Source organism: Dipodomys ordii, unplaced genomic scaffold (assembly GCF_000151885.1).
Source record: "Dipodomys ordii isolate 6190 unplaced genomic scaffold, Dord_2.0 Scaffold19, whole genome shotgun sequence".
Lineage (NCBI taxonomy): Eukaryota > Metazoa > Chordata > Mammalia > Rodentia > Heteromyidae > Dipodomys > Dipodomys ordii.
The window spans coordinates 7,654,883-7,679,796 of record NW_012267235.1 but is presented as its reverse complement, the minus strand read 5'-3'; the positions used below and the strand labels follow the sequence as shown (position 1 = coordinate 7,679,796).

Below are 24,914 nucleotides of genomic sequence, written 5' to 3'. Positions count from 1 at the left end.
GGTGTGGTAGCATATATACGTACAGTGTGTGTGTGCATGTGTGTGTTGGTGTGGTAGCATATATACGTACAGTGTGTGTGTGCATGTGTGTGTGTTGGTGTGGTAGCATATATACATACAGTGTGTGTGTGTATGTGTGTGTGTTGGTGTTGTAGCATATATACATACAGTGTGTGTGTGCATGTGTGTGTGTTGGTGTGGTAGTATATATACATACAATGTGTGTGTGCATGTGTGTGTGTTGGTGTGGTAGTATATATACATACAGTGAGTATATGTGGGGAGTGCACACATGTACATATATGTATGCATACACACAGCTAGCCCTCCATGTCTGTACACTCTTCATCTTCAGATCCAACTAAACCATGCATTAGAAAACAAATACACAAGCCTAGGCATCTGGTCTCTCATGCCTGTAATCCTAGCTACTCAAGAGACTGAGATCTGGAGGATTGGGATTTGAAGCCAGCTTGGGCAGAAAAAGTCTGTGAGATTCCATCCCCCAAATGCCCAGCAAAACCTGGGCTGGAGGCATGGCTCAAGTGTGAGAGCAGCAGTTAAGCACGTACAAGGCCTGGAGTCCAAATCCCAGTATAACGACATAAGTATAACACATCTATATCATTAAACCAGGATTTTTGTTGTTGTTGTTGTTTTTGGTGGTGGTGGTGGGGCTTGAACTCTGGGCCTGGGCGTTGTCCCAAGGCTAGTGCTCTACCACTTGAGCCACAGAGCCACGTCTATCATTAAACCGGTATGGACATTTTTTTACCCCATTTCTGGAGTTCATTTTGATAAATATTATTTTGTATGATCAGATGGATATAACCATTTTTCCTTTGTGTTCCTCACCTAAGAGTCTCCACCTTTGGTGTCACTGTGTATGAATGCCTAGAGACCTGTATAATTTATTATGTCCCTGTATTTGATTTATTTTATTATTTTGCTAGTTCTGGGGCTTGAGCTCGGGGCCTGGATACTGTTCGTGAGCTTCTTTTGTTTACAGCTAGCATTCTACCACTTGAGTCACAGTGCCAATTCTGGCTTTTTCTGTATATGTGGTACGGAGGAATCGAACCCAGGGCTTCATGCATGCAAGGCAAGCACTCTACCACTAAACCACATTCTTAGCCCTGTGCCTATATTTTAGATCTAGCCTCTGGTGCCACATGTCTCTCTGAGATTGGCTTGCGTCACTTTAACATGATTTGTTCTAGGTTCATCCACTGGCATAGTTTTTTTTCCCCTTGTCATTATTTTCTAAACAGTGCAGTATAACAATTATTCACATAGCATTTGCATAGTCATATGGTGATGACTCGAAGTACACAAGGGGGCTTAGTGGTAGAGCATTTGCATAGCATGTCTGAGGTAACTGGGTTTGGTCCTCAGCATCACAATAAGCAAAATCCACAAAGGGATATGCATGGGCTAGGTGCAAATACGATGGCATTTCACACAAGAGACCAGCATTGTGGACTTTGGTATCCGTGGGAGAGCCTAGGACCAAATTCCCACACATCCTGAGGGATCTCTCTATGTCTCTCTCATATACATGCATATCCACATTCTGTTCAGTTTTGTATGTCTAGGAGGTGATACTGTGGTTTCTATCCTTGAGTTCTGGAAGGGGCATAATGGTTCATCATGTAACCCTTCTCTAGTACCCACAATTTCTTTTCCCACACAAAGTGTTAACTAATTAGACCAGGGGAATTAGAACCATCAGGGCCTCTCTTCTGGAAAATTGGAATCGAGGTACAGAGATCCTGGGTTATTCTGGGCCAACCACTTGGCCGCTGAGTCTGCCATTTTGGAGTAAATAAGTAAGCCCAGGAGGTCTGTCAACAAAGAAAAATGAAACAAATGCAGATGTCATAGGCCATATGGCCAGCAGACAAGGATGGAGGGGGAGGAGAGGAGTCTATAAGCAAATACCAGCCTTTCCAGGGGTCCTGAAAGGTGAGAGCCACATGCCTGAGATTATGCTTGGATTTTGTTTAGACATCATCCTTTTTTCCTTTCTTCAAGTAACAGGTTCCTATCCCCTTAGGGAAATTGTTCTTCCCTATCTTTCTCAAGACTGTGACTTGTGGCAGCCTTTCCTGACCCAGTGAGCTCATCAGATTATCTTTTCAAGAGCAGGAAAGATTGAAACCTGGAATCCGAACATTTAATGAGGATAGAGATGTCTTGAAAGGCCTGTGTACTCTTCCTTCTTCCTGGGGCCCTAGGGTCATAGGGTCTTTGTCTTTTCTTCCATTGATTCTCTTTGATAGAGTATGTTAGTTCTGACCTGATTCAGTTAGATTGGTGTCTGTTGCTTACAACCATAGAGCCCTGACCAAGTGAATGCAGCTCTACTATGCATGGCTCATATAAGCCAAATAGGCCTCAATGTTTTCAATCTGTCAGTTTCCAAGTGTGTCTTTTTCTCTACTGACTTCTTCTTCCTCGACTCCCAAAGACCAAATCAAATGAACTGCTGAATGTGAGGGCAGCTGAAAGTTCTAAAGTCTATATAAATGGGAAGGATGATTAATATTCACCCTGCCTTGTATTGTTAACATATCATAATCCATTCTCCAGGAAAAGAGCTGATGTGAATAAAAGAAGAAACCAAACTCCCATCACCCCATCACAAATGGGTCTCTGGTGCTGTCATAAGCAAAAACCGGAATGGAATTTTAATGGTACCTGAAAGTGCCGGGTGGAAGACAAATGGCTAAATTGATATCCTATGTCTGCCTCTGGGGTGGAATGTGAAGAAACAGCCCTCTATCAGCGAGCTGCCATTTCCACCGTTAGTCACAAAGAGATGAAAAGATAGTCTCCAGGCAGGGTACCAAACTACACGAAATGGAGGAGGCGGGGAGGGCTGTGTGTGTGTGTGTGTGTGTGTGTGTGTGTGTGATGCAGAGTTCCACCTGGTCTCTCACCAGGCCGAGGGGGGTTTGGAGCTCTGAGCAGGGAGAAGATGGATGGGGAATGAGTGAGTCACACGCATACAACGGATGCTGTTTTGCTCAGAAAACCCAGGCACCCTTTGGGTGGGAAGGGCAGGCTCCTTGGGACATGACCTACTTGACTTCTATAAGCAACACTTCTGCTCTTTTTTTAAAAAAAAGTAACATATATTTACCAGTTTTACAAAAAACAACATCTAAGACATTGCAGATAGAAAGGATTGTAGCAGCTGGGCATTGGTGGCTGGTGCCTGTAATCCTAATTATTCAAGAGGCTTAGACTTGAGGGTTGTGGCTCAAAGCCAGCCTGGGCAGGAAAAGTCTGGGAGACTCTAATCTCCAATTAGCCACCAAACAGCTGGAAGTGGGGCTGTGGCTCAAGTAGTAAGAGTGCCAGCCATGAGGGGGAAAAGTGAAGTGAAAGCACGCAGGCTCTGAGTTCAAGTCCCCGTACTGGTACCAAAAAAATAAAAACATAAAACAAAGCACCTCCTCTTGTAATCTTTACTCTTCCCTCGATAGGGGGAAACCAGTGTCAAACTGTTAATTTTTAAATTTATATTGCTAATTCTCTGAGTCATCATCTATTCATTCATCTGATATGTCTACTTGTGCTTTCTCTCTCACACTGGTAAAACCATATGATGTACAGCTTTTCGGCTTGCTTTTTCTATCTCATAATAATATATTATACCTTAAAAATTCTTTTTGGTAGGGGCTGGAAGGTGGCTCAGTGGTAGAATGCTTGCCTTGCATGCATGAGGACCTGGGTTCGATTCCTCAGCGCCACATAAGCAGAAAAGCTGGAAGTGGCGCTGTGGCTCAAGTGGTAGAGCGCTAGCCTTGAGCTGAAGAGCTGAGGGACAGCGCCCAGGCCCAGAGTTCAGGCCCAATGACCCACAAAATAGTTATTTTTGGTAGTGTTAGTGATTGAACCCAGGACCTCATGCTCACTAAGCAAGTGCTCTACTATAGAGCTATATCCTCAGCCCTATAAATCTTGAACTGATTCCCTTGCTACTGCATAGGATTTTGCCTGACTCTGCTTAAGAGTATTAGTTCACTGTTTTGACACCCATCATTTATTTTCACTTCTGTTCATATTCAGTCTGTTTACTATTTCTACTGCTGTCAGCCATTTTACAATAAGTTATATGCAGATATCCTAAAAATTGTGCACTTTTGAGTATTTCCACTGACTGATTCCATTTCTAAAACTGATTTTTAGCAATCAGTTATGTAGGAATTTTTTTGTAGCTATCATCAAATTGTTCTATACATTAAATTTTTATCAGTCAAAGTGAGAGTGTCTACTTTCTTATGTGGATAGTAACATATCTTTAAATCCTTGCCATCACCTGGATAATGGAGTTTTATTTAGCTTTCTTAAGGTCTGAATGGCGCTGAGAATATTTTCACTATTTTTTACTGGCCATTTGTATTTATTATGTGAATTTCCATAGTGTTCATCTTTTCCTTCCTTCTCTTAGCTTCTTTTTTTTTCATTCAAAAGAACTCTGTATTTTAATCAGATCTGCCCACTGCCCAGTATGTTTGCAGCAAAATGATTTTGACTTTGATTTTGACTTGATTTTGACTTTGTTGGTGGCAGTTTTTTCTTTGCAGACATTTTTAAAGCCATTAACTTGCCTATTTTTTCCTATACAGATTTTCATTTTTTTTAAGTTTAAAAATGCTTTCCTCCTTTGTCAGATCATAAAAGCATTTGCCCTAGCTGTCTTCCAAGCTTTTGAGTTGTATGGTTGTGTGTGTGTTACATTTAAATATTTGAGCTTTCTGAAATAGACTCTGGAAAAGGAACAAGGAACTCTGCTTTACTTTTCTCCAAAGGTCTAGTTGGTCTGTTCAGCACCAAAGAAATCCAGTAGCGAAGGGACTTAAATGGGAACAGACTGCTTCGTCGCTTCGTCATTTGGGAAGGGAGCAGGCTTGTACCTAGTGGGTTCCAGTGCCCTCTCCACACTCATATGCAGACACCCCAGTTCCCAGTAGCTCAGAAGATGAGTATGTTTGGAAGCACAGAGGGCCTTTGAAGAGGAGATAAAATTAAAATAAGTATAGGCCCTTATTCTGTCCCACTGCTGTCCTGTCAGAACGGAAAATTTCATTGTGAGCCTTGAGTTTAAACTCCAATAGCACCATTGCCAAAAAGTAAATAAATTGCTAGTTCCAAATCCTGAGGTTACAGGCAGGTGAAGGCTTTTTTGTTTGTTTGTTTTTGCCAGTCCTGGGGCTTGAACTCAGGGCCTGAGCACTGTCCCAGAGCTTCTTTTGCTCAAGGCTAGCACTTTACCACTTGAGCCACAGTGCCACTTCTGGCTTTTTCTTTGTATGTGGCACTGAGGAATTGAACCCAGGGCTTTATGCATGCTAGGCAAGCACTGTACCACTAAGCCACATTCCCAGCCCCCCAAGTTTTTTTTTCTTCCTATGTTCAGGAGCGTTTTTCTTTCCTGCTGATTGGGTTCTTCCCTTTATTCTCAACTTGCATTTTAGAAATGGAAGGGCGGAACAGGCTGGGTGGTACGATATAAACAGCTTCCTGGTGCCAGCCCACACACATCGCAACCACCAGATCACCAATTCCTGGGTGCAGATCTCAGAATCAGAATCCTCTGGTGTCCATCCCCTCCCTCCCTCCCTTCCTCCCTCCCAGCACTGAAGACTGAACAAGCACTCTACCGCAGAGCTGCATCCTCCGGGGCAGAACTTCAAGCCCACTAGCTCCTTCTCAGGCATGTTTAAACCTGAGAACTCCTGGTATAATTAGATCATTCTAAGAGTTAGACTACCTCTTTTGGTTTTCTTAAACTCAGTTCCCTATAGCCTAAAAGTCTGACAACCACTCAAACCTTTGAAGCTTTACAAATATAAACCTAACCATGTAAACCTAACAAGATCTTGGAGTTCTACAGGGTGGGGGACTTACCTCCCTTGGAGTTTTAATGAATGTATCTTTTAGGAAAAAAAATCATGGAGATAGTTCACTTTGACATCCCACCACACCCTCCACTCAAGGACTTGGGCACAAGACCTAGAGGCATCCTCATGCCCATGGGTCCTCTCTAATGACCCTCCCGGTGGCTGACCCCGGGGTGGTCCCCACCAGGGCATACCTTTTCTTCTCTTGTAGCGCTGGCTCCATCCCCAGCCTGGCTGTCCCCAGGCTGCAGCTCCAGCACAGTGCGGAAGAGCTTTGCTGAGCTCTGGGTCAGGAAGCGGATCTCTGCATTTGGGTGGAGGCCATAGAGGTAGGGCGACTCCGGGGGCAGCTCTGCATCGATGTACTGAAATCAAGGGCCACCAAAGATGTGTCTCCGCGGCACCCCTCCAGGGGGCACTTCTTACCAACTCCCCCCCCCCCAGATTTCTCAGAGTCTGAGAAATATGAATTCCTTCCTTGTAGTGTGTTTGTGTGTGTGTGTGTGTGTGTGTGTGTTGGGAAAAGGGGAGGTACTGGGGATTGAACTCAGCGCTTTATTCTTGTGCTTGGCTTTTTCGCTTGAGGCTGGCTTTCTACCACCCGAGCCACACTTCCACTTCTAGCTTGGAATTGCTATCCCCAGATCTCAGTCTTCTGATTACCTAGGATTACAGGTGAGAACCATCAGACCCTGGCCTTCCCTGGCATTTTTCACTTAAGCCCTTGCAGGAACCCAAGCCTTTTCAATTCTTTTCTTTTCTCTGTTTATCTAAACCAGGGATGACACATTCAAACCCATTAATGGGATTGTGCACACAAAGTGAATGTGTGTGGATTGGGCGGGGGAAGGAGATTAACTTGGCTGTAGATAGAAGGGTTCATACATCTGGGAAAAGGCATTGGAGTTCAAAAAGTTTAAAATAGCGTGCCACCCAAACAGCACATCTCCACAGTCAGTTCTTGTGGCCAGGGTCTGTCCTGCCTGAAAATTCCTGCCCAGGTTACTTTCTTCTCATGTGCTTTTTATAATGGTGAGAAAGTTAGGTTCCTGCCAGGACCTTGATGATTGCTTGCTGTTGATAACGTCTAGTCTAAGTAAATGGTTGCATTCCTTAAAGGCATACTTGTACATTTATCTTTCTACCCACTCTAGCACTCAGCACACTTCTGGTCTGAGGAAGATGACCTGTCACCATCTATTAACTTACAGATTAAGAGGAAGAACTGAAAGGAGTCATTTGGAAATGCACAAGCCATGCTACTGTTGGGTCAGAAAACCAGACCTAATTTATTAAGGATGATGTTTTTTGGACTGCCTATCGCTTCTTGTTGAGTTATTGCATGGACACTAGAGGGCATACGTGCACTACTTTCCAAGGTGGATGTAAAGACTAAAGATTTGGTTAAGAAAAAATTCTTGAGGTGACATTGTTCAAAAAGAAACACATTGGGCTGGGAATGTGGCTGAGTGGTACAGTGCTTGCCCATCATGCACAAAACCCTGGGTTCATATTCCTTAGTACCACATAAACAGAAAAAAGCAAGAAGTGGTGCTGTGGCTCAAGTGATAGAGTGCTAGCCTTGAGCAAAAAAAGAAGCTCAGGGACAGTGCCCTGGCCCTGAGTTCAAGCCCCAGGACTGGCAATAAATAAATAAAAAGAAAAAAGAAAAAAATGTACTCATTACCTGACTTGTTTAACTGTAACCCCTTTGTACATTACCTTTATGATAAATTTTTTCTTTAAAAATTCAAAGTTGGGGCTGGGAAGGTGGTGGTTCAGTGGTAAAGTGTTTGCCTTGCATGCATGAGGCCCTGGGTTCGATTCCTCAACACTACATAAGCAGAAAAAAAAGCTGGAAGTGGTGCTCTGGCTCAAGTGGTAGAGCGCTAGCCTTGAGTTGAAGAGCTGAGGGACAGTGCCCAGGCCCAGAGTTCAGGGCCCACAACTGACCTAAAAAAAAGGCAATGTGAAATCCCCCCAAAACAAATAAAAAATGAAAACAACAAAAAGTTAAATGTCAAATTTTTTTTTTCCTGTTTGTGTAACTGGTCTTAGTGCTTTAATTTTTTTAAATTACCTATTTTATTATTGCTAAGTAGTTGTACAAAAGGGTTACAATTTAACATGTCAATTTATGAGTATAACATTAAATTTCTTCTCATAGGCATGGGTTTCCTGGATCAAATGTCTTTCATGACTAATCAAAAATTTTAAAACATAAAAGGCTTATAGTTAGCATTTCTATAACTACTATCTCCCTTAAATTTGGTATAAAGTTTGGTAAATGTTAGTTCAAATTTTTAAGGTATGTTCCAAAGTTAAAAAAGTTTTGTTTTCAAGGAAACCATCTCTCAGTATATTTTCCAAGGCAGATTACATGTTCAAAGTTGAATGTTTTAAAAATAGCTTTAGTAATAGAAAGTGAAAAATTAAGAGTGGGAAAGGTTTCATGAGAATTATTTTCTTAGATGTTGGATAAGTCTGCTTGTGTCCAAAGCAATCAGTGGGAACCAGGAGGGTTGCAGAATATAGGAACTAAGAGAAATTTCATCACTGGATGCTCCCTGAAGATATTTAGGACTGCTGAAAAACTACCTATGCTCTGTACATCTTTACCTGAAATTTGGCCCTATTTAATAGTGGCTTTTTAAATGAGCTGAATTAAAAACAAGCAAAAAACTGTCCTGAGTATTAACTGTAGAACAGAACATAAAACCAGAATGATCGAATCAAATATCAGGAACAAGAAGATCTCTAAAGACTCAACTTTATTAATGAGTTGAGCAAAGTCAGCTCAAGGCAGGGAACAAAAGTTGCTATCAGCCCAGTTCCTTGGGCCATTCTTTTTTTTTTTAATTTATTTATTTTTTATTTGTGAACATACTGTACAGAGGGGTTACAATTACATGGGCAGGATAATGCGTACATTTATTACCAAGCATTGCAGCCTCCTCCTTTGGTTTACCCTTCACATCCCTTCCCAGCCTCCCCCCTCCCCCCAATCCCAACCCTTCTCCTCCCCCCCCCTTGCCTGATGCCCACAGCCTGGGCCACAGCATGCGCACAACGGGGGCTGTGTGTAGGAGATAGGAGGAGTCACAGGGGCCCTCTGTGAGCCCAGAGCAAAGCCTCACCTGATGATAACCACTGTAGTCCATGTTGCCCGGGAGTGGAAAGCCAGGGGCCAGGGCGAGCTCTCCTTCTAACATCTCCGGCTTGATGAATTCCTGCAGATAGGTTCTGCAGAGTCTTCTGTCCCAGTCATCCGTGATATGGCCTCCATACATAATCTCGCCAAACAAGTAGCGCAAGTCATCGAAGGGTACCTGGGAGACAGGGGCAAGGAAGAGAGAAAAGCAAATCTCCTGCCCGGGCCACAAGATATGATGTAGCTGAAGATGAAAAGCAATGTCTTACTTGTCTTCACACTCCCAGTGTCCAGCAGCATGAGGTGTATTTGGGGAGCTGATTACTTGCGGAATTACATCCAAGGGTGAGGAGAGGGGCTAGATGGCAGCCTCCTCTCTTTCATAGTTACTGACTGTGACAATCAAGTCAGACTCTTTCTGGAACGGATACATGTCAAATGGGAGGGCAGTGAGGACCTTGGTTTTTTCCTAAACGTCTGCCCTTCATAACAGGGTCAATTAACTGTCCCATTACAAGTTCAGAATCAGTGAAATGCAGCTAACATGATCACTGGGGCGAAAGTTAGGATGGGAAGCCAACCAACTGAAAGGTTGACATTATGGGGTGGGGTAGGTCTCCCCAGAACTCACAGGTGGGAGGATTTCTCAGGGATCTGAGGCTGATTTGTGTTCCCTATCAGGAAATGTCAGTGGTCCTGCTGGTGCTGGCTTTGGCTCATGATGGGAAAAGATCGTTTACTGGAGGAGGGAGCATTGCTGGTTAGCACATGTTTTTCTCTGAGATGAAGTTGTCCCAACAGAAGAGGAAGATTTTGTTTTTCTTTAATTTGTGGAAAATCAGCTTGTTACTATATGAGAAGCTACATGCTTTTGGATACATTCAGAATCCTTGGTTAGTGAAAGTGGGAATTGAGATCAGCCACATGTGTGTGTGTGGGGTCTCTTCCTGCCAACTCTGCCCCTCTCAATGCTGTGCATTCATGCAGGTTGTCCGGGTGCCTGGGGGGAGGGGTGTCTTCTCCTAGATTGTCTCCATGGTCACTGTCTGGCCTGGCCTCTGACCTCACTGTAGAACTTCTAAGCACAGGGTTGGTCCTGCGGTTGGCACTCACCCTACTTGAGTAGTATAGACCTTTGCCAGAGCACACTCTCCCATGTGGGAATACATCACTGGCCTGTGGGGGTGGCTTCTTGACCTGCCCCAGAACCTGAACTACTTCCTTTTACCTTTGTGTTGGCCTCCAGGAAGTTGTAGAGCACGTTCACAGAGATGGTGAGGTCCCCAGTGTTAAAGGGGTAGGACCGATTCCATCCCTGGGGACCAAACTTGCGTCTCTCTGCCACCACAGCGTGAAAGTAACAGAGAGCGAAGAGGATGCTCTTGAACTCTGTCTCCCGGGAACACATCTCCAGGGTGTCCTGAAAGGAAAGCATCACTTACAGTGTTGACAGGAAGCTTCCCCTCCCAGGGGAAGGCTAGGGAGGGCCCACCATCACGCTGGATATAGCTGCCAAATGCTCTTGCTGTTCAGGGTCAGATGGCTGTGGGCAGCACCAAAGCTAAGTGGGGGTCAGAGCTTCAGACAGACTTGCAGAGGGGTTGTGTTTTTGTATAGCATTTGAGTTACTGATTAGATTCAGCTAACAAGGGTTTAGTTTACTGTTCAAGTTTGTGCACATGGATGAATTCATCGGGTTTCCTAGCACCACTGATGTCCATTTCCAACATAGTACCCAGTGAGTATCACTGATGCATGTATTCACCCTTTGTCCCTCCATTTCTTTCTTTCTTTCTTTTTTTTTTGGGTCTGGTCGTGGGGCCTGAACTCTGGGCCTGGGCACTGTCCCTCAGCTCTTCAGCTCAAGGCTAGCGCTCTACCACTTGAGCCACAGCGCCACTTCCGACTTTTTTTTTCTTTTTGCTTATGTGGTGCTGAGGAATCGAACCCAGGGCCTCATGCATGCAAGGCAAGCGCTCTACCACTGAGCCACCTTCCCAGCCCCTGTCCCTTCATTTCTGCTCCTGCCCTTATATTCCCAAAGACAGATGAATGAACATGTAGAACAAAAAGGAAAAAAAGTAAAAATATTAAGAAGGAAAAGCCCTTTTGTTTCCATTTGCTGGAGTTCATTCCAATAAATATAATTTTGTATGATCGGATGCATATAGACAATAATGCCTTTCTGTTCCTCTCTTAAGAATATCCTCCTTTGGGGCAACACAAGAAATGTACTCATTACCTTACTCATGTAACTGTAACTCCCCTGTATAGCATCTTTACAATAAAATTAAAATTTATACAAAGGATATCCTCCTTTGGTCTCCCACTGTGTGAATGCCTACAGTATTATGGCTTGGTTTTTGTTTTTTCATTATTTTTTGTTGGTCATAGGGCTTGAACTCTGGGCCTGGGTGCTGTCCCTGCACTCTTCAGCTCAAGGTTAGCACTCTACCACTTGGGCCACAGCGCCACTTCCAGTTTTCTAGTGGTTTATTGGAGATAAAAATCTCACGGACTTTCCTGCCCAGGCTGGCTTTGAACTGTGATCCTCAGATCTCAGCCTCCTGAGTAGCTGTAATCACAGGTGTGAGCTACTGGCACCTAGCTTGTTTTTTTGAGATGGGATCTCAGTAATTGTTGTTATTATAACAATTTGAACCATGAACTTCTCATATGTCACCATGTTCAACCCCTTCCGAGATGCCCTGGTCCACAATGTCCTCAAACTTGATCTTGTTGAGCACTAACAGAAAGGCTTTTTAAAGATTTTTGGGGCAACACCCTATCCTGGTTCAGTAGGCCTGGGACAGGGCCTGAGAATTCACATTTCTAACAAGTTCCCAGGTAGTCCTGATGCTGCTGGTCTACAGAGCACACTCTAAGTCACACAAGTGTTTATACTCCAAGTTCTGATACTCACCACCTGTCCCTTGATCATTAGAACTCTCTCTGTGTGTGTGGAGGGCGGGGGGGGGGTTTGAACTCAGGAAGGCAAAGGGTGTATGACTTGAACAACACCACCGCCAGCTCTCATTTGAACTCTTGAGACTCAAGGTACATGCAGGTGGCTGGTGATATGGTATGAATGAGTGCATCCTCTCCCTGTGTGGACCTAGCATGCTTAGCCAATCCTATGGATTAGCTTTATAGCAGCATGGCCTTCCACCTTGGAATATAGTTAATAGTGGACTGGCAGAAAGACTCACACTTCTTGCAGGAGAAAGTCTCCACTTGACTCCTTCTGGTTTATCTGACAACTGGGTAGCACGGGTTGGGCACTGGGTGGAGGTCAATTATGCGATGATTTCTCCCATACAGGTACAGATTCACAGCCTGGCAGGCACCCCTTCCTGTTCCTAGGTGCATGCTCTTCTCTCTCCTCACCCCCTCCCAGTTTCCAGTAAGCTCTTTACGAGGTGGAGTCTCCCTTCCCTCCCTCCCAGGCAGTACCTGAGTGAAGTTGTCCAGGGCTTTGTGCAGATTGGCATGCATGCCTGTGGGAGGCTCATTTGTGATCTTAATAGAGTTCTCTAGGATGCCCTGGGGGATGATGTGGCCCTCCTGGGAGGGTGCAGGCTCTGCACTGATGAAGACTCTGAACTCTGGGTGGCTGTCCTGGCTGTGTTCCTCCAGCTTCCTCTCCAGGGTGCTGAGCCACTTGGCCACCAGGTGGATGTTCTGGTTAAAAAAAAAAAAAAGAAAGAACTCCCTCAGTGCAGGCACCTGCTTGGCTTTGCCAGCACACACTGATCAGGAAGGCAGCTAAAGCGGAAAGCAGGCCTTAGTCTTCAAGTAAAGATTAAAAAAAAGATTGTAATAAAACACAGACAAGAATTCCAGTGTATATTCTACAGAATTAAGAAGAGAGAAGGGGCAGGTCGGGAAGGGATGGGTGAGAATATATATATCAATATATATATGTATATTACATTTATAAACAGCTTTGTTAAATGGCAGCTCTTTTATACAACTACTTAAAGATAATGAAACATTTAAAAATTAAAAATAAACATAATGCAAAGTTTATCACCTCAGTCATCTTGAGATGTGTGATATTTGTTTATTTATTTACTTATTTGTTCATTCATTCAGCTAAGGATTGAACCCAGAGCCTCCATGCATGCTAGGCAGGCCCCAAGCCCTATGATGTACATTATTTTTTGGTCAGGCTTGAACTCAGGGCCTGAGCACTGTCCCTGAGCCTCTTGATGCTCCAAGTTAGCATTCTACTACTTGAGTCACAGCTCTACTTGTGGTTTTTGAATGTTAATTGGAGATAAGAGTCTCATGGGGACTTTTCTGCCCTGGCTAGCTGTGAAAGATGAGCCTCATGTCTCAGCCTCCTGAGTGGCTAGGATGACAGGCCTGAGCTGCTGGTGCCTGGCTTATGATGTACATTTTTAAAGGTTTAAAAGCAATACATGCATTTAGATTGTTGCTTATCCCATTTTATTTTAAAAACAGTAGAAACATCTAAAATTATATCACAGAAAGAATCTGGGGGTGCTTCATAAGGAGCATCCTTCTAATTGAGCCCTATTGTTTGATACTCCTAATGTTTTAAATGTAGTCTTTCCAAACTTGCTTGTACATGAGAATCCCCTGGAGTGCTTGCTAGTGCACAGATTGTTGTGCCCAGCCTGGGGCCTCTGATTGGGAAGCTCTGGAGCGGAGGTGGAGCGTCTGTGTTTTCTGAACGGGTTTCCAGACACTGCCACGCTGCAGGTACAGGCTCCACACGTAGAGTGCAATGGTGAGACCTTCTGATTCCATACTACCTGATGCCTGGATTATTTGAACTTGAGAATTAAAAGGCAATACATGTGTGGGTGCCGGTGGCTCACACCTGTAATCCTAGCTATTCAGAAGGCTGAGATCTGAGGATTGAAATTCAGAGCCATCCCAGGTAGAAAGCCTGTGAGACTCTTATCTCTAATTAACCATCAAAAGAGCCAGAAGTAGAGCTGTGGCTCAAGTGGTAGAGTACCATCCTTGGTCAAAAAACTCAGGGACAATACGCAGGCCCTGAGTTCAAGCTCAAGGGCTGGGACACACACACACACACACACACACACACACACACACATACACACACACGGAGGCACATCATTTGAGAGCCAGTTAAGAATGGCAGGATCTTAGCTCTGGGCCCCTAGAATCGCTGAATCAGTCCATTCTATTGTGCTCCTTCTGTAATTTGTATCTGTGCTAAAACTCGAAGGTACTGATTTAAACTCTGAGCTACCTTTCCTGAGTTGTCTCAGGAAACCATGCTGTTTGTTGTCACAAAACTTGTCTTCATAAAACACATGAAGTCATTGAGTCTGGAAGACCCACAAAGGCTCCCGACTCAAGCTTCTCTGTCTGGTCTTTGAGCCCATCTCCTTCCCTTAAAGCTCATTCCTGCCTTTCTACCAAGACCTGTATTTATTTCTTGGCACAGCTTCGCAGGATGCACTGCTCACATTAAGGATGACAGTCGCCTGGCTTCATTGAGGTAGGTTTCATGATGATGGATAGATAAAAACTCCCCAGTCAGTGTTTGAGGAAGTAAGCTTGCTGAGCCTTAAACACAGAGATTGGCACTCAACACAGTTCTAAGAGCACAATAATTGGCTCTCTGAGTACTGTTTACTCTCCTCTAGAAAGAGAAACAACAATGAAGTTTGCCGTTTCAGCACTGGCTGCAAATAATCAAAGGCAATGGATTCAAAAGGGCTTTGTATAGGGTAAAGAGCTATGTGAGAGTTAGTAGTGGGAGATTAGAGGGGAAATTTGTTAAAGAGTGCATTTGTAATCATGTTCTTGGAGCAGAACATCTAGGGGGCTACTTGGAAAGCCAGGGTTCTGGATAGCCAGCACTGCTGGCAGCCCTCACATGAAGGACTAATTCAGCGATGGCTGCAACAACTTCAACTAGTATGTGCCACTAGGCAGAGCAAGGCTATGGGAAAGGCTCTCTTGAGTTTGAGGATAGAAGCTACCTGCATTCCTGGATTGTTGAGGCTGCCCCATTGGGTTTACGGACATGGATCTACCAAGGCTAGGGCCTGAGAAATCCACTCTAGAGTACAGCAAGGAAAGAGCCTGAGCCCTGGTCTCATCCTCAGGTCCTGGGAAGCCAGGTCCATGCTGAGTGCCTGGTTCCTGAAGGCATTCCAGTGGAGGTCTCTTGGCAAATGCATCTGAGACACAGCACCTCCAGCAGGTGAAGCTAATAGACTCCTAGGTGTTGTTAAATTCTCGTTGCTTCTGGAAAAGGAGTCTGGGGAAAGAGCAGATCCCTCCCCAATAAATCACAGGAAATTCAAGGGCGAAGATGGAGAAGCGAGATGTCGCATGGCACCATCAAGAGATGAATGGAGGTCTTGGATAATGAAGGTCAGGATGGGGTGGGAATGACTGCCCTTTTTATTTATTCTTTCTTTAATTTCCTTATTGATAGTTTCACCCAGGGAACGTTTGTTGAGGATGTGTATTTAAGACCGCTCAGTGATAAAAGGTAAATAAGAGACATCAATTGCCCTAAGGAAATTTGATAAAGGTCAAGTCATATTGAAAGTCATGCCATTAGAGCCATGGATGCTCCAATAGGAACCTTACCTGTAAAATAACCCAGTGACCTTTCTTTGAAGCTAGGTCCAGAGCAGCCTCGGCCACCACCTCCTGACCTTGTCCCAAAGACACATTGTGGAGGTTGCAATTGTTGAAGGTATATCCGAGTTTTCTTCCTAAAAGGAATACAAGGTTGTTTTGATTATTCCTGGAGTCTCATCATCTGTGTTATAGACTGTTCATAAGGAAATGTGTGACCCATGTTTACCCCTCAACACTTGGGACACCTGAACCCTACATCATACCCAAACCTCATACACAGTTTCCTGTCCTAAAGAAGCTACATCTTTCAGATTTTTCAATCACAGATAAAAGGAAACATTTATTTATAGTGCAATCACTTCAGATCAGTTAAAAAAAAGTCAAAGATGGTTTGGCTGCTAATACTGTCTTACACAGCTCCCATTTGAAGACTGGATACTGTTCCCCTAACCCACAAAGTACTGGCGTAAAAGGATCAATGAACAGGCCCATGAGCATGCTATCTTTTGGTTTGTTTGTACTCTGTATATTACATCTCTGGATCTTTTCAGGGGGTATAGCCAGTCAGGGTAGGATTCAATCAGTTTTGCTTCCAGAAACTTATACCCTTTTATTAAACCTCCTCCTTCACAATACACACAAAACTCTGTCTCATCATTTTCCATGACTTTTCAGTGAAAAAAAAAAGGCAGGATCCAGGAATGGGCTGGGTTGCATAGGTATGTTTTATTGTATGTACCATTGTGTGTGTGTGTGTGTGTGTGTGTGTGTGTGTGTGTGTGAAGAACCAAGGCTTGACCTCAAGACTTCTCACTCTCATTTGGTTTCTTACTTATGGCTGGAGTGCTACCACTTCAGCTATGCCCCCAGTCCTACATTTTCCTAAATGGCGATAATAGTTTTGAGGAGTTTTCTGCCCACGTTGGCTTTTAACTTGATCTTCCAGGTTTTAGCCTCTGAGTAGGTAGGATTACGGATGTGAGACCTCACACACACACACACACACACACACACACACACACACACACACACACACACACACACACACATATCTTGATAAGGATAGCTGGTATTGGAAACAGAGTAAAAGAATGACCACACAAACAAACTCTCTCAACCACACCATGGAAGCAAAGCTAATGCTTGTGAATTGTTCTCCAAGCCCAATGAAAACTTAACACAAAAAAATGACTTTAATACAGAAAACCAATTGTGATTATACATTATCTGCTAGTCCAATCCAATAAAGTTTAGAGAAATTATATATCCTCCTTTAGATAAAAGGATCATAAAAATGTGTAATGCCATGAAGAAATCCTTGAGTGATTTTTCTAGTGAAGGTGAAATAGATGAGAGAAAAGACATTTTAAAAAGAGGGGAAAAAACTCATTCAGAATTTTTACTTTCGGAGGAATTAAACTGAAGACATAACTGACACTTTTGTAAGGGAGGTTGTGAAAAAAAATATTGGGCATTCTTTTACTACTAAAAAGAAAACATGGACTCTCCTTCAACTGCCCAGGATGAGCTGGGTGATGGCTTTTTGTACTGAGAAATAGTTATTATAGATTCAACTGAGATGAACTCAAGGAATACCTTTATTAAACTCTATAAATCCTAGCGAGTCATACATTTGATGTCAGCTTTGGAACTCGGAAGATAAACAAACTAATTCCACCGAAAAGACCAGGATAAAAGGTGCTAGGATTATTACATGACTGCAGCGACAGCTTTGCTCACAAAAGAACCTATTTATTTGCTTCATTAGCAAGAGAAAGGTATGAGGAAAAGGGTGAAAACTATGGGTTTGAAGGGTCATAGATGGGGAGCTCGGCATCTGTCCAGACTTGAGGCATAAGGAAGAGGTCGAGCAGAAATGAATCTTGGTAACGTTCAGAAGGGGAAGGATGACAGGACAGTCACTCACTCATTATCACTCAACAGGGCATGCTGGGCCATATGTGAGCATTCTGTATGCAGAGTGAACTTACACGGTCGGTCCTCCAAACTTTGAGGCTCTGACACCTTCGAGGTCATGCAAGCCCCATGTAGGCAGCTCTGTTCTCTTGGGGCCCACCTTCACACTGCTTGTGCTGTGGCTTCTGCTACTTGTGGTTTATCTCTTCTCCCTTTCTAACCTTCTCTCCAACTCTCCGTAAGGTGGAGCCACCTGTATCCCTGTCTAGTAAACCCTGTCTGGTCTTTTCACAGTGTGCTTTGCTTCCCTCCAGTCTCATTGAGAGCAGCAGCTCCTGTGGGTCTCTGATTAGTTCCATGCTCCTGTGAGACCAGGAAAGGGGAACATTTCCCACACGATTCTCTTCCTACTTGCAGGCTATGTATTCTCCATCCTCAAATAAAAACTCCTTCCCCCCACCTTTTTTTAAAAAGCACATGCTGTCTAGTTATATTGCCTACTAATTTTTATGTACTCTGCCTTTTACCAACTTCCCAGTGAGACTGAATTTTATATGGGTCTTTGGGACTTGGTTCAGTTTCCATTGTTATCCAGGTAAACCCTAATGTCATTATAGATGGCTTGGCCAACACCTAGTTGCTCTTCCTCCTCCTTTTTTCTCCCTCCTCCTCCCCTTCCCCCTCCCCTTCTTCCTCTCACTCTCCCTTTCCCTGTCCTTCCTCTCCCCTCCTCCCTTCTCCTTCCTCCTCCTCCGCTGCTTGAACTTAAGCCTTTATACTCCCAATCAGCTTTCTTGCATACAGCTAGTGCATTACCATTTTGGCCATGCCTCAAGTCTGACAATTTGCTGGTTCATTGGAGATCAAGTCTTACAGGCTTTTCTGGCCAGGCTGGTTTTGAACATTGAACCTCCAAGTCTCAGCTTCCTGATAGCTAGGATAATAAAAAGCCTTAGCTACTGGTACCTGGCCCAGTCTCATTCTTCTTTACCTTCTTTACCTTCAAAGAACTTTGTCCCATTTCTGCTGCCCACCACCAGTGGCTATATGTCACCAAAAACTGTCCAGTTGCTGAAATATGATTCTAGCATATCCACAAGGACTGTTGTATTCTTCTTCTCAGACTATTTAGTCTCTTACCTTCTCCTTACCTGTTCTTCTACTACAATGAAGTATCCAGGCTATTGGAATCTCTAATTTTTTCCCTTTTGTGCCAATAATGGGGCTTGAAATCTGGGCCTGGGCACTGTCCTTGAGCTCTTTTTCTCAAGGCTAGCGCTCTGCCACTTGATCCATAGTTCCACCTCCAGCTTTTTGTGGTTAATTAGAGCTAAGAGTCTCATGGACTTTGACTGACCAAGCTGTCTTCAGACCACAAACCTCAGATCTCAGCTTCCTGAGTAGCTAGGATTACAGCTTGGCTGAAATCCCTAGTTTTTCTAATCTTCATTTTTACCGTCTCTGCCTTATTTTTAATATTGATCCAATAATCCTTAACTTGAATCAGGATCTTATAAAATCCTGAACTTATTGCCCCTTCTACCTCTTGATTAAGAAACTTCTAGGCAATGTCATCTCTGAATAAAGCCATGCATGTGTAAAAGGGAAAATGAGTTGCTGCTGATACAAACTCATGATTCTCAGCCTCAAACATTGGGAGTTCTTCTCAGGAGGCTGAAGGTTGACTTTGTCGCTGACCTCTGCCTCTAAGCTTCCTAGGGGATCTCTAGGGTGGGGGTTCAGTGATTTGTTCAGCAATTTTCTGTTCTCACTGTTAGTATTATCCCCACCTTTGGTCCTCAGTTCCCCCAGACCTGAGCTCCTCCCTGCCCTGGAGTTCCCCCCCTACAGCTGGCCCCTCCCCCTCTCTACCCAGACCCACCTGCACAAGCATTTACTTCCCTTCCACCCTCCCTTCCTCCCAGACCTATTTGCGACTGGGATAGGGACAGACACCAGGTGCTCCCTCTCCTGGGGAGATATGGCCCCTCTAATAAACCTTATCATAATCTTTCTCCTGTCCCTGCCTACCTGCCTCCATATGGTCCCCTGGGATGGTTGTGAAGGATTCCTGCCTTCACTACTTGAGAAAACATAACGCCATTTGGTAGGAGCTCCTTTGACCTACTGCCATTTTATCTGCCCCTCTGTGCATTCCTTCTCAACGGAAGGGCCCACGCCCCGCCCATCATTTCTCTAAATCCAATCTCTTTTTGTACCTTCTGATTTTATATCTCTCGATTCACTTTCCTGCTCCCTGACACATGAATAGATGAGTTTCTCTCAACACACACACACACACACACACATACACACACACACTGCAGTACAGAAACTCTTTCCATCCTGAAGACCATATTTGTCAGAGACTAACCTACTTCAGGTTTGAGTACATTTCTTTATGAACAGTGTCACCCCTCCCTCATTTCCTCCCAGTTTTTTTCCTCCTCTCCAAGTTGTATAGTTAATTTTCAACATAGTGTCTAGTAAGTATCACTACTGAATTAGTTCACCCTTTGTCCTACCATTTCTGTGCTTCCCCTTCCCTCTCCAAATCAGATATACTTACATATAAGACAAAAGGTACAGAAATAAAAAAAAAAGTGACGAAGGGGAAAAATAGAAAAAAAAACACCCAAAAAGTAAAATGAAAAACTTCTTGTTTCCATTTCTTGGAGTTCATTTTGATAAGTATCATTTTGCACATTGCTCTTGTGCCCTGCTGCTCCTAAGAATATCCTCCTGTTGTCTGGCTTCGTGAATGATCAAAGTGCTGTTTAATTTATCATGTCCAAGTATAATATTTTGTCTTTTACTATCCATTGAGTTTACTTGTAGATCTATGGGCACATTCTAATTATTACAAATGAGAGCAACCGTGCAACCTATGTTTCTTTGGGTCTGGCTTACTTTTCCTAGCCTACTTCTAATTGCCTCTTAAAGTACAGAGAATAGGGCCAGACAGAATGAAAAAGAAACTCTAAGCAAAGTATTGGTAATCTGACTCTGTAGACACTGCACGAAATCTGCTTCTTTGCACAGTACTGGTAGCGCCGACAAAAATCTAGCTGAGCTCATCATTCTGACTGGACTAGCAGAAAAGAGAAAAAAGGAGGGGGGGGGAAAGCCAAAGGTGGGATACAGAGCTTCTGATCACAAAATAGAAATGACAGAATTTGTTTTTGTCAAAGCTAGACAAAGGAGGAAGGGGACCAAGCCAGATCATGCTACAGATATGTGAAAGACCAGAGAAGATGCCCGGCCGGCATGAGGGCAGCCCGGGGAGGGCTGGAGATGAAGCTTTGCTTTGAAAGGAAGCAACCGGAAGATGTGAAGGAAGGCACACAGAGAACAGACGAAACATCTTCGTCACTACAGTGCCGCACGATGCCACTGTACTTTTAACTTTTCAAAGTCTTCCCACATCTGAGATTTCATTTTTATCTTCACAGTAACCCAACGGGGTGGGAAGGGAATGTGGGTGAGGGAAAACAAGGGAGAGGTGGATGCGGTGAAAGTGAAAATACATGTGCAAATAAGACCATAAAAAGAGACAGAAGAAAGGTAACATGACAGCGCTTGTGAAGGGATTTATTTATCGGAGGATAAAGGAAGCGGTGAGGGTGATGGGTGGTAGAGTTCATGTTGAAATAGAGGCCAATAACCGAGGATTGAATTTCCTCCTTTTCTTCCTCTTCTTTCTCCACTTCCTCCTCCTCCTCTTCCTTCTCCTCTTCCTCCTCTTCTTCCTCTCTTTTCTCCTTTCCTTCCTCACTTCATCCACAATTAATGTTGGAATGAAGGTCCTAAAAAGGTCTGAGTGGCCCCAAAGGATCAATTATGTATCAATTCTTGACCAAGGCTCTGTTAGATGAATTTCAGAGGTGTGTGTGTGTGTGTGTGTGTGTGTGTGCTGATCCTGAGGCTTGAACTTAGGGTCTGGACACGATTCCTGAGCTTTATTTTGCTCAAGAAAAGCACTCTACCACTTGAGCTACAGCTCTATTTCAGGCTTTTTGGTAGTTAATTGGATATAGAAGTCCCATAGACTTTTCTTCTTGGGGTGGCTTTGAACCAAGATCTTCAGATCTCAGCCTTCTTAATAGCTAGGATTATAGGCATGAGCCACCAGCACCTGGTGTAAGCCTCCCTGTTTTGTTTATCTGTAGGTGCATACATTTTGCTGGGAATCCATATTTAATCTGCTTCTCAGGGTTTAAAAGCCTTATCCAATATTATACATTTTTCTAATTTGGGGAGGGGAAGGGAGATAACAAAATGTGAAATAAGGCTACAGGTTGACCCATTGTAACAATGAAATATGTAAGACACTAGGTTGAAAACAAATTTTACAACTTTGGGGTGGGGGGGAGGGAGGAGTTGGGAAGGGGGGAAAGGAAGGTAGGGAAAAACAAAGGAGGGAGTAACAATGCTCGATAGGAAACGTACCTCATTACCTTACTCATGTAACTGTAACCCTTCTGTACAGTATCTTTACAATAAAAATATATACTAAAAAAAGAAGACCTTTCAGAGTAAAGCAAAGAAATGGAGAAATGAAGGAGTTAAGAACATAAATGCTTGAATGTGGAAAACTACCAAGCTTTTCAGAGTTTAAACAGAGGCATATAATGAATGGTCTGATAGATAGATGGCATGCACAAAGCAGAGTGAGTAAGTCTATTTAATATGGCCAGGGTTAGGGGAAAGTGTTTGGGTCAGCCAAGTGAATTCCAAATGAGAATAGAGGTTTATCAGGCCATCTGATTAGATTCAAGATATTGGAGGGCTTGGGAATGTGGCTTAGTGGCAGAGTGCTTGATTAGCATGAATGAAGTCCTAGGTTCGATTTCTCAGTACCATATACACAGAAGAAGCTGGAAGTGGCACTGTGGCTCAAGTGGTAGAGTGCTTGCCTTGAGCAAAAGAAGCTCAGGGACAGTCCCCAGGCACTGTGTTTCAGCCCCAGGACTGGAAAAAAAAAAAAGATACGGGAAACTTATGTCTCTCCTGAATACATGTCTAAATGGGAAAATTAGAAAATAAATCAAACCACTAGGAAAGCAGAGAGGGAGAGAGAGAGAGAGAGAAAAAGAGGGGAGGTACACAGGTGTCTGAGTAATATCTGGTTGATGAACAGTATTATTGCTTGTGGAAGGTGTGCATCACAATTCAGGCTGAGGTCATGCGTTCAGAGACGAATAACCAACATAGATTAAGGAGAGGTCAGTTTTTCTGAAATGACAGAGAGCTTCAAGCTACATGATAGAATGGTTAGAGGTCAACTGGCCAAAAACAGTTGGAAAATTGCTTATAAGCAGAGTCTTTAAAAGCATCCAAAAGGGGAAACACTGAATAAAATATGAGGAGACTAGATTTTTCCATGGAAAAGAAACAAAGCCTCCAGTGGAGAATAGGAATGCCAAATGCAATGGAAGTGTGAGAGTCAGAACTGAGTGAGCTACAGCTGCAATTCTTAGGGGAGTTGTTCCTTCATTCATTGGTTCAGTCATTCATTCCACATACATATACAGAGCACATTCTCTGTACCAGTGATACAGGCTCTTGTAGGATGATGAGCAAGATGACATCACCCCTGGACTTCAAAGATCTTTGTGATAAGCAGGCAGTAAAATATAAATTAAACTCCTAAAGGATTGATTGAATTGGAATGCATTAATTTAATTTACTGTGAAGCAAATCTACAAAGCACAACAATGGATAATGAAGAACCATATAGTCTTACCAGGAGGTCAGGAGAGAGAGATCTTTGCAGGATTGAACTTGTCATTGGGTTAGTGAGCATATTTCGATGAAAGGAACCATTTGTTAAAATGCTCTAGTTCAGGAATGCCCAGGACAAGACTGAGTATTTAAAAAAGATGTGTGGCTGGAGCCAAGTGAGCATGTGAAGTTAGCTGCAAATTTGGACAGAAAGGCCAGGTCATACAGAACTCATAGGTCATCTTAATGACATTGGACTTAACCTTTAGAATAATAGGAGATCACTGCAAAGTTTTAAGCAGCAGAGTGATACGGATCAGATGAGATTTAGCAAGATGTCCCCTGTAGCAGGGTGGCCAAAGATTGTGAGGGACCAATGGGGAGAATTAGGAAGCTATTTTGGTAATCTGGATGAAAGATTATGTAATTCAAAGTAGAGTCTAAGTGAACATAGAGACAAATTGATGGATTTGAAACATATTTTGGAAATGAAAGAATCAATAGGATTAAATGCAGTGGGTGGTGAAGAAAGTATTTAGGTGGATTGATTCTCAGGTTTCTGGCACAAGCAATTTGTAAGTAGCACTGCCATTTACCAGAAAAAATAGTGAAACTTCTGGAGCTAAAGAAAGACATGATTCATTTCTTTAAAATGCTGTGCTGAAACATGGACAGATGAAAGAAAAGGACCCACATCTCCATATAGCTCATTAAATTTCAGGACACGAGGTACAGAGATGATCCTAAGGTTTCTTGGGAAGAAAAATAAATCATTAGCGATGAAACAGCAGAAGAATATCATCTTACTGGTATGTGACCATGTGTGAAGAAAATTGGTTTCTAGTATACATCAGAGTCATGTATTCAAAGTTATGAGCAAAAATCATTTTTGGATCTAATAAAACTATGGAATAATTATCTGGGAAAATTTGAAGCCCTTTTAAATACTCAGAGTTCAAAATTTTACTCCTATGAGTCTTTTCTGGTGATTTGTACCAGCCAAATAAAGATGAAAAATGGAAAATAAAAGGAGAGATATATAAAGCCAGTAGAAACAATATAGAATATCAAGAAAATAAGTCCCAAGATGTCAGCTTCCTAGGAGGGCTCAAATATAATTTATTTCTATTAGGAGGCCACTGGGGTGTAGAAAGAATAGCTTCAAGAAGAATAAAGTAGATTTCTTTCAATATATAGAGCGAATAAGAAATTGGGAACATCAAGGATATAGAAAAGGCAATCCAAAAATTCATATGGAACAATAAAAGACCCCGAATAGCAAAAATGATCCTTAACAGAAAGAACAGTGCTGGAGGAATGTCAACACCAAATTGCAAACTCTACTACAAAGCCACAGTAATCAAAACAGCTTGGTACTGGCACAAGAACAGACCTCAGGACCAATGGAATAGAACTGAAAACCCAGAAATGAACCTACAGACCTATAGCCGTCTAATCTTCGATAAGGGAGCTAAAACAATAGAATGAAGAAAGACAGCCTCTTCAGTAAATGGTGCTGGCAAAATTGGTTAAGCACTTGTAGAAAACTAAAGCTAGATCCTTATATATCACCCTGCACCAGAATCAACTCCAAATGGATCAAAGACCTC

General features: G+C 43.2%; 1 protein-coding gene across 1 annotated transcript in view; it reads right to left on the bottom strand.

The window, feature by feature from the left end:
- Positions 1–24,914, bottom strand: part of Dnah9 (dynein, axonemal, heavy chain 9) — a 354,260-nt gene that overhangs the window by 11,250 nt on the left and 318,096 nt on the right. Inside the window, exons 62-66 of the mRNA XM_013013168.1 lie at positions 15,670–15,797; positions 12,517–12,744; positions 10,292–10,483; positions 9,050–9,241; positions 6,107–6,277 (exon numbers count right to left, since the gene is read on the bottom strand). Of these exons, the coding sequence (XP_012868622.1) occupies positions 6,107–6,277; positions 9,050–9,241; positions 10,292–10,483; positions 12,517–12,744; positions 15,670–15,797 (911 nt within the window). The remainder of the gene's footprint in view (positions 1–6,106; positions 6,278–9,049; positions 9,242–10,291; positions 10,484–12,516; positions 12,745–15,669; positions 15,798–24,914) is intronic.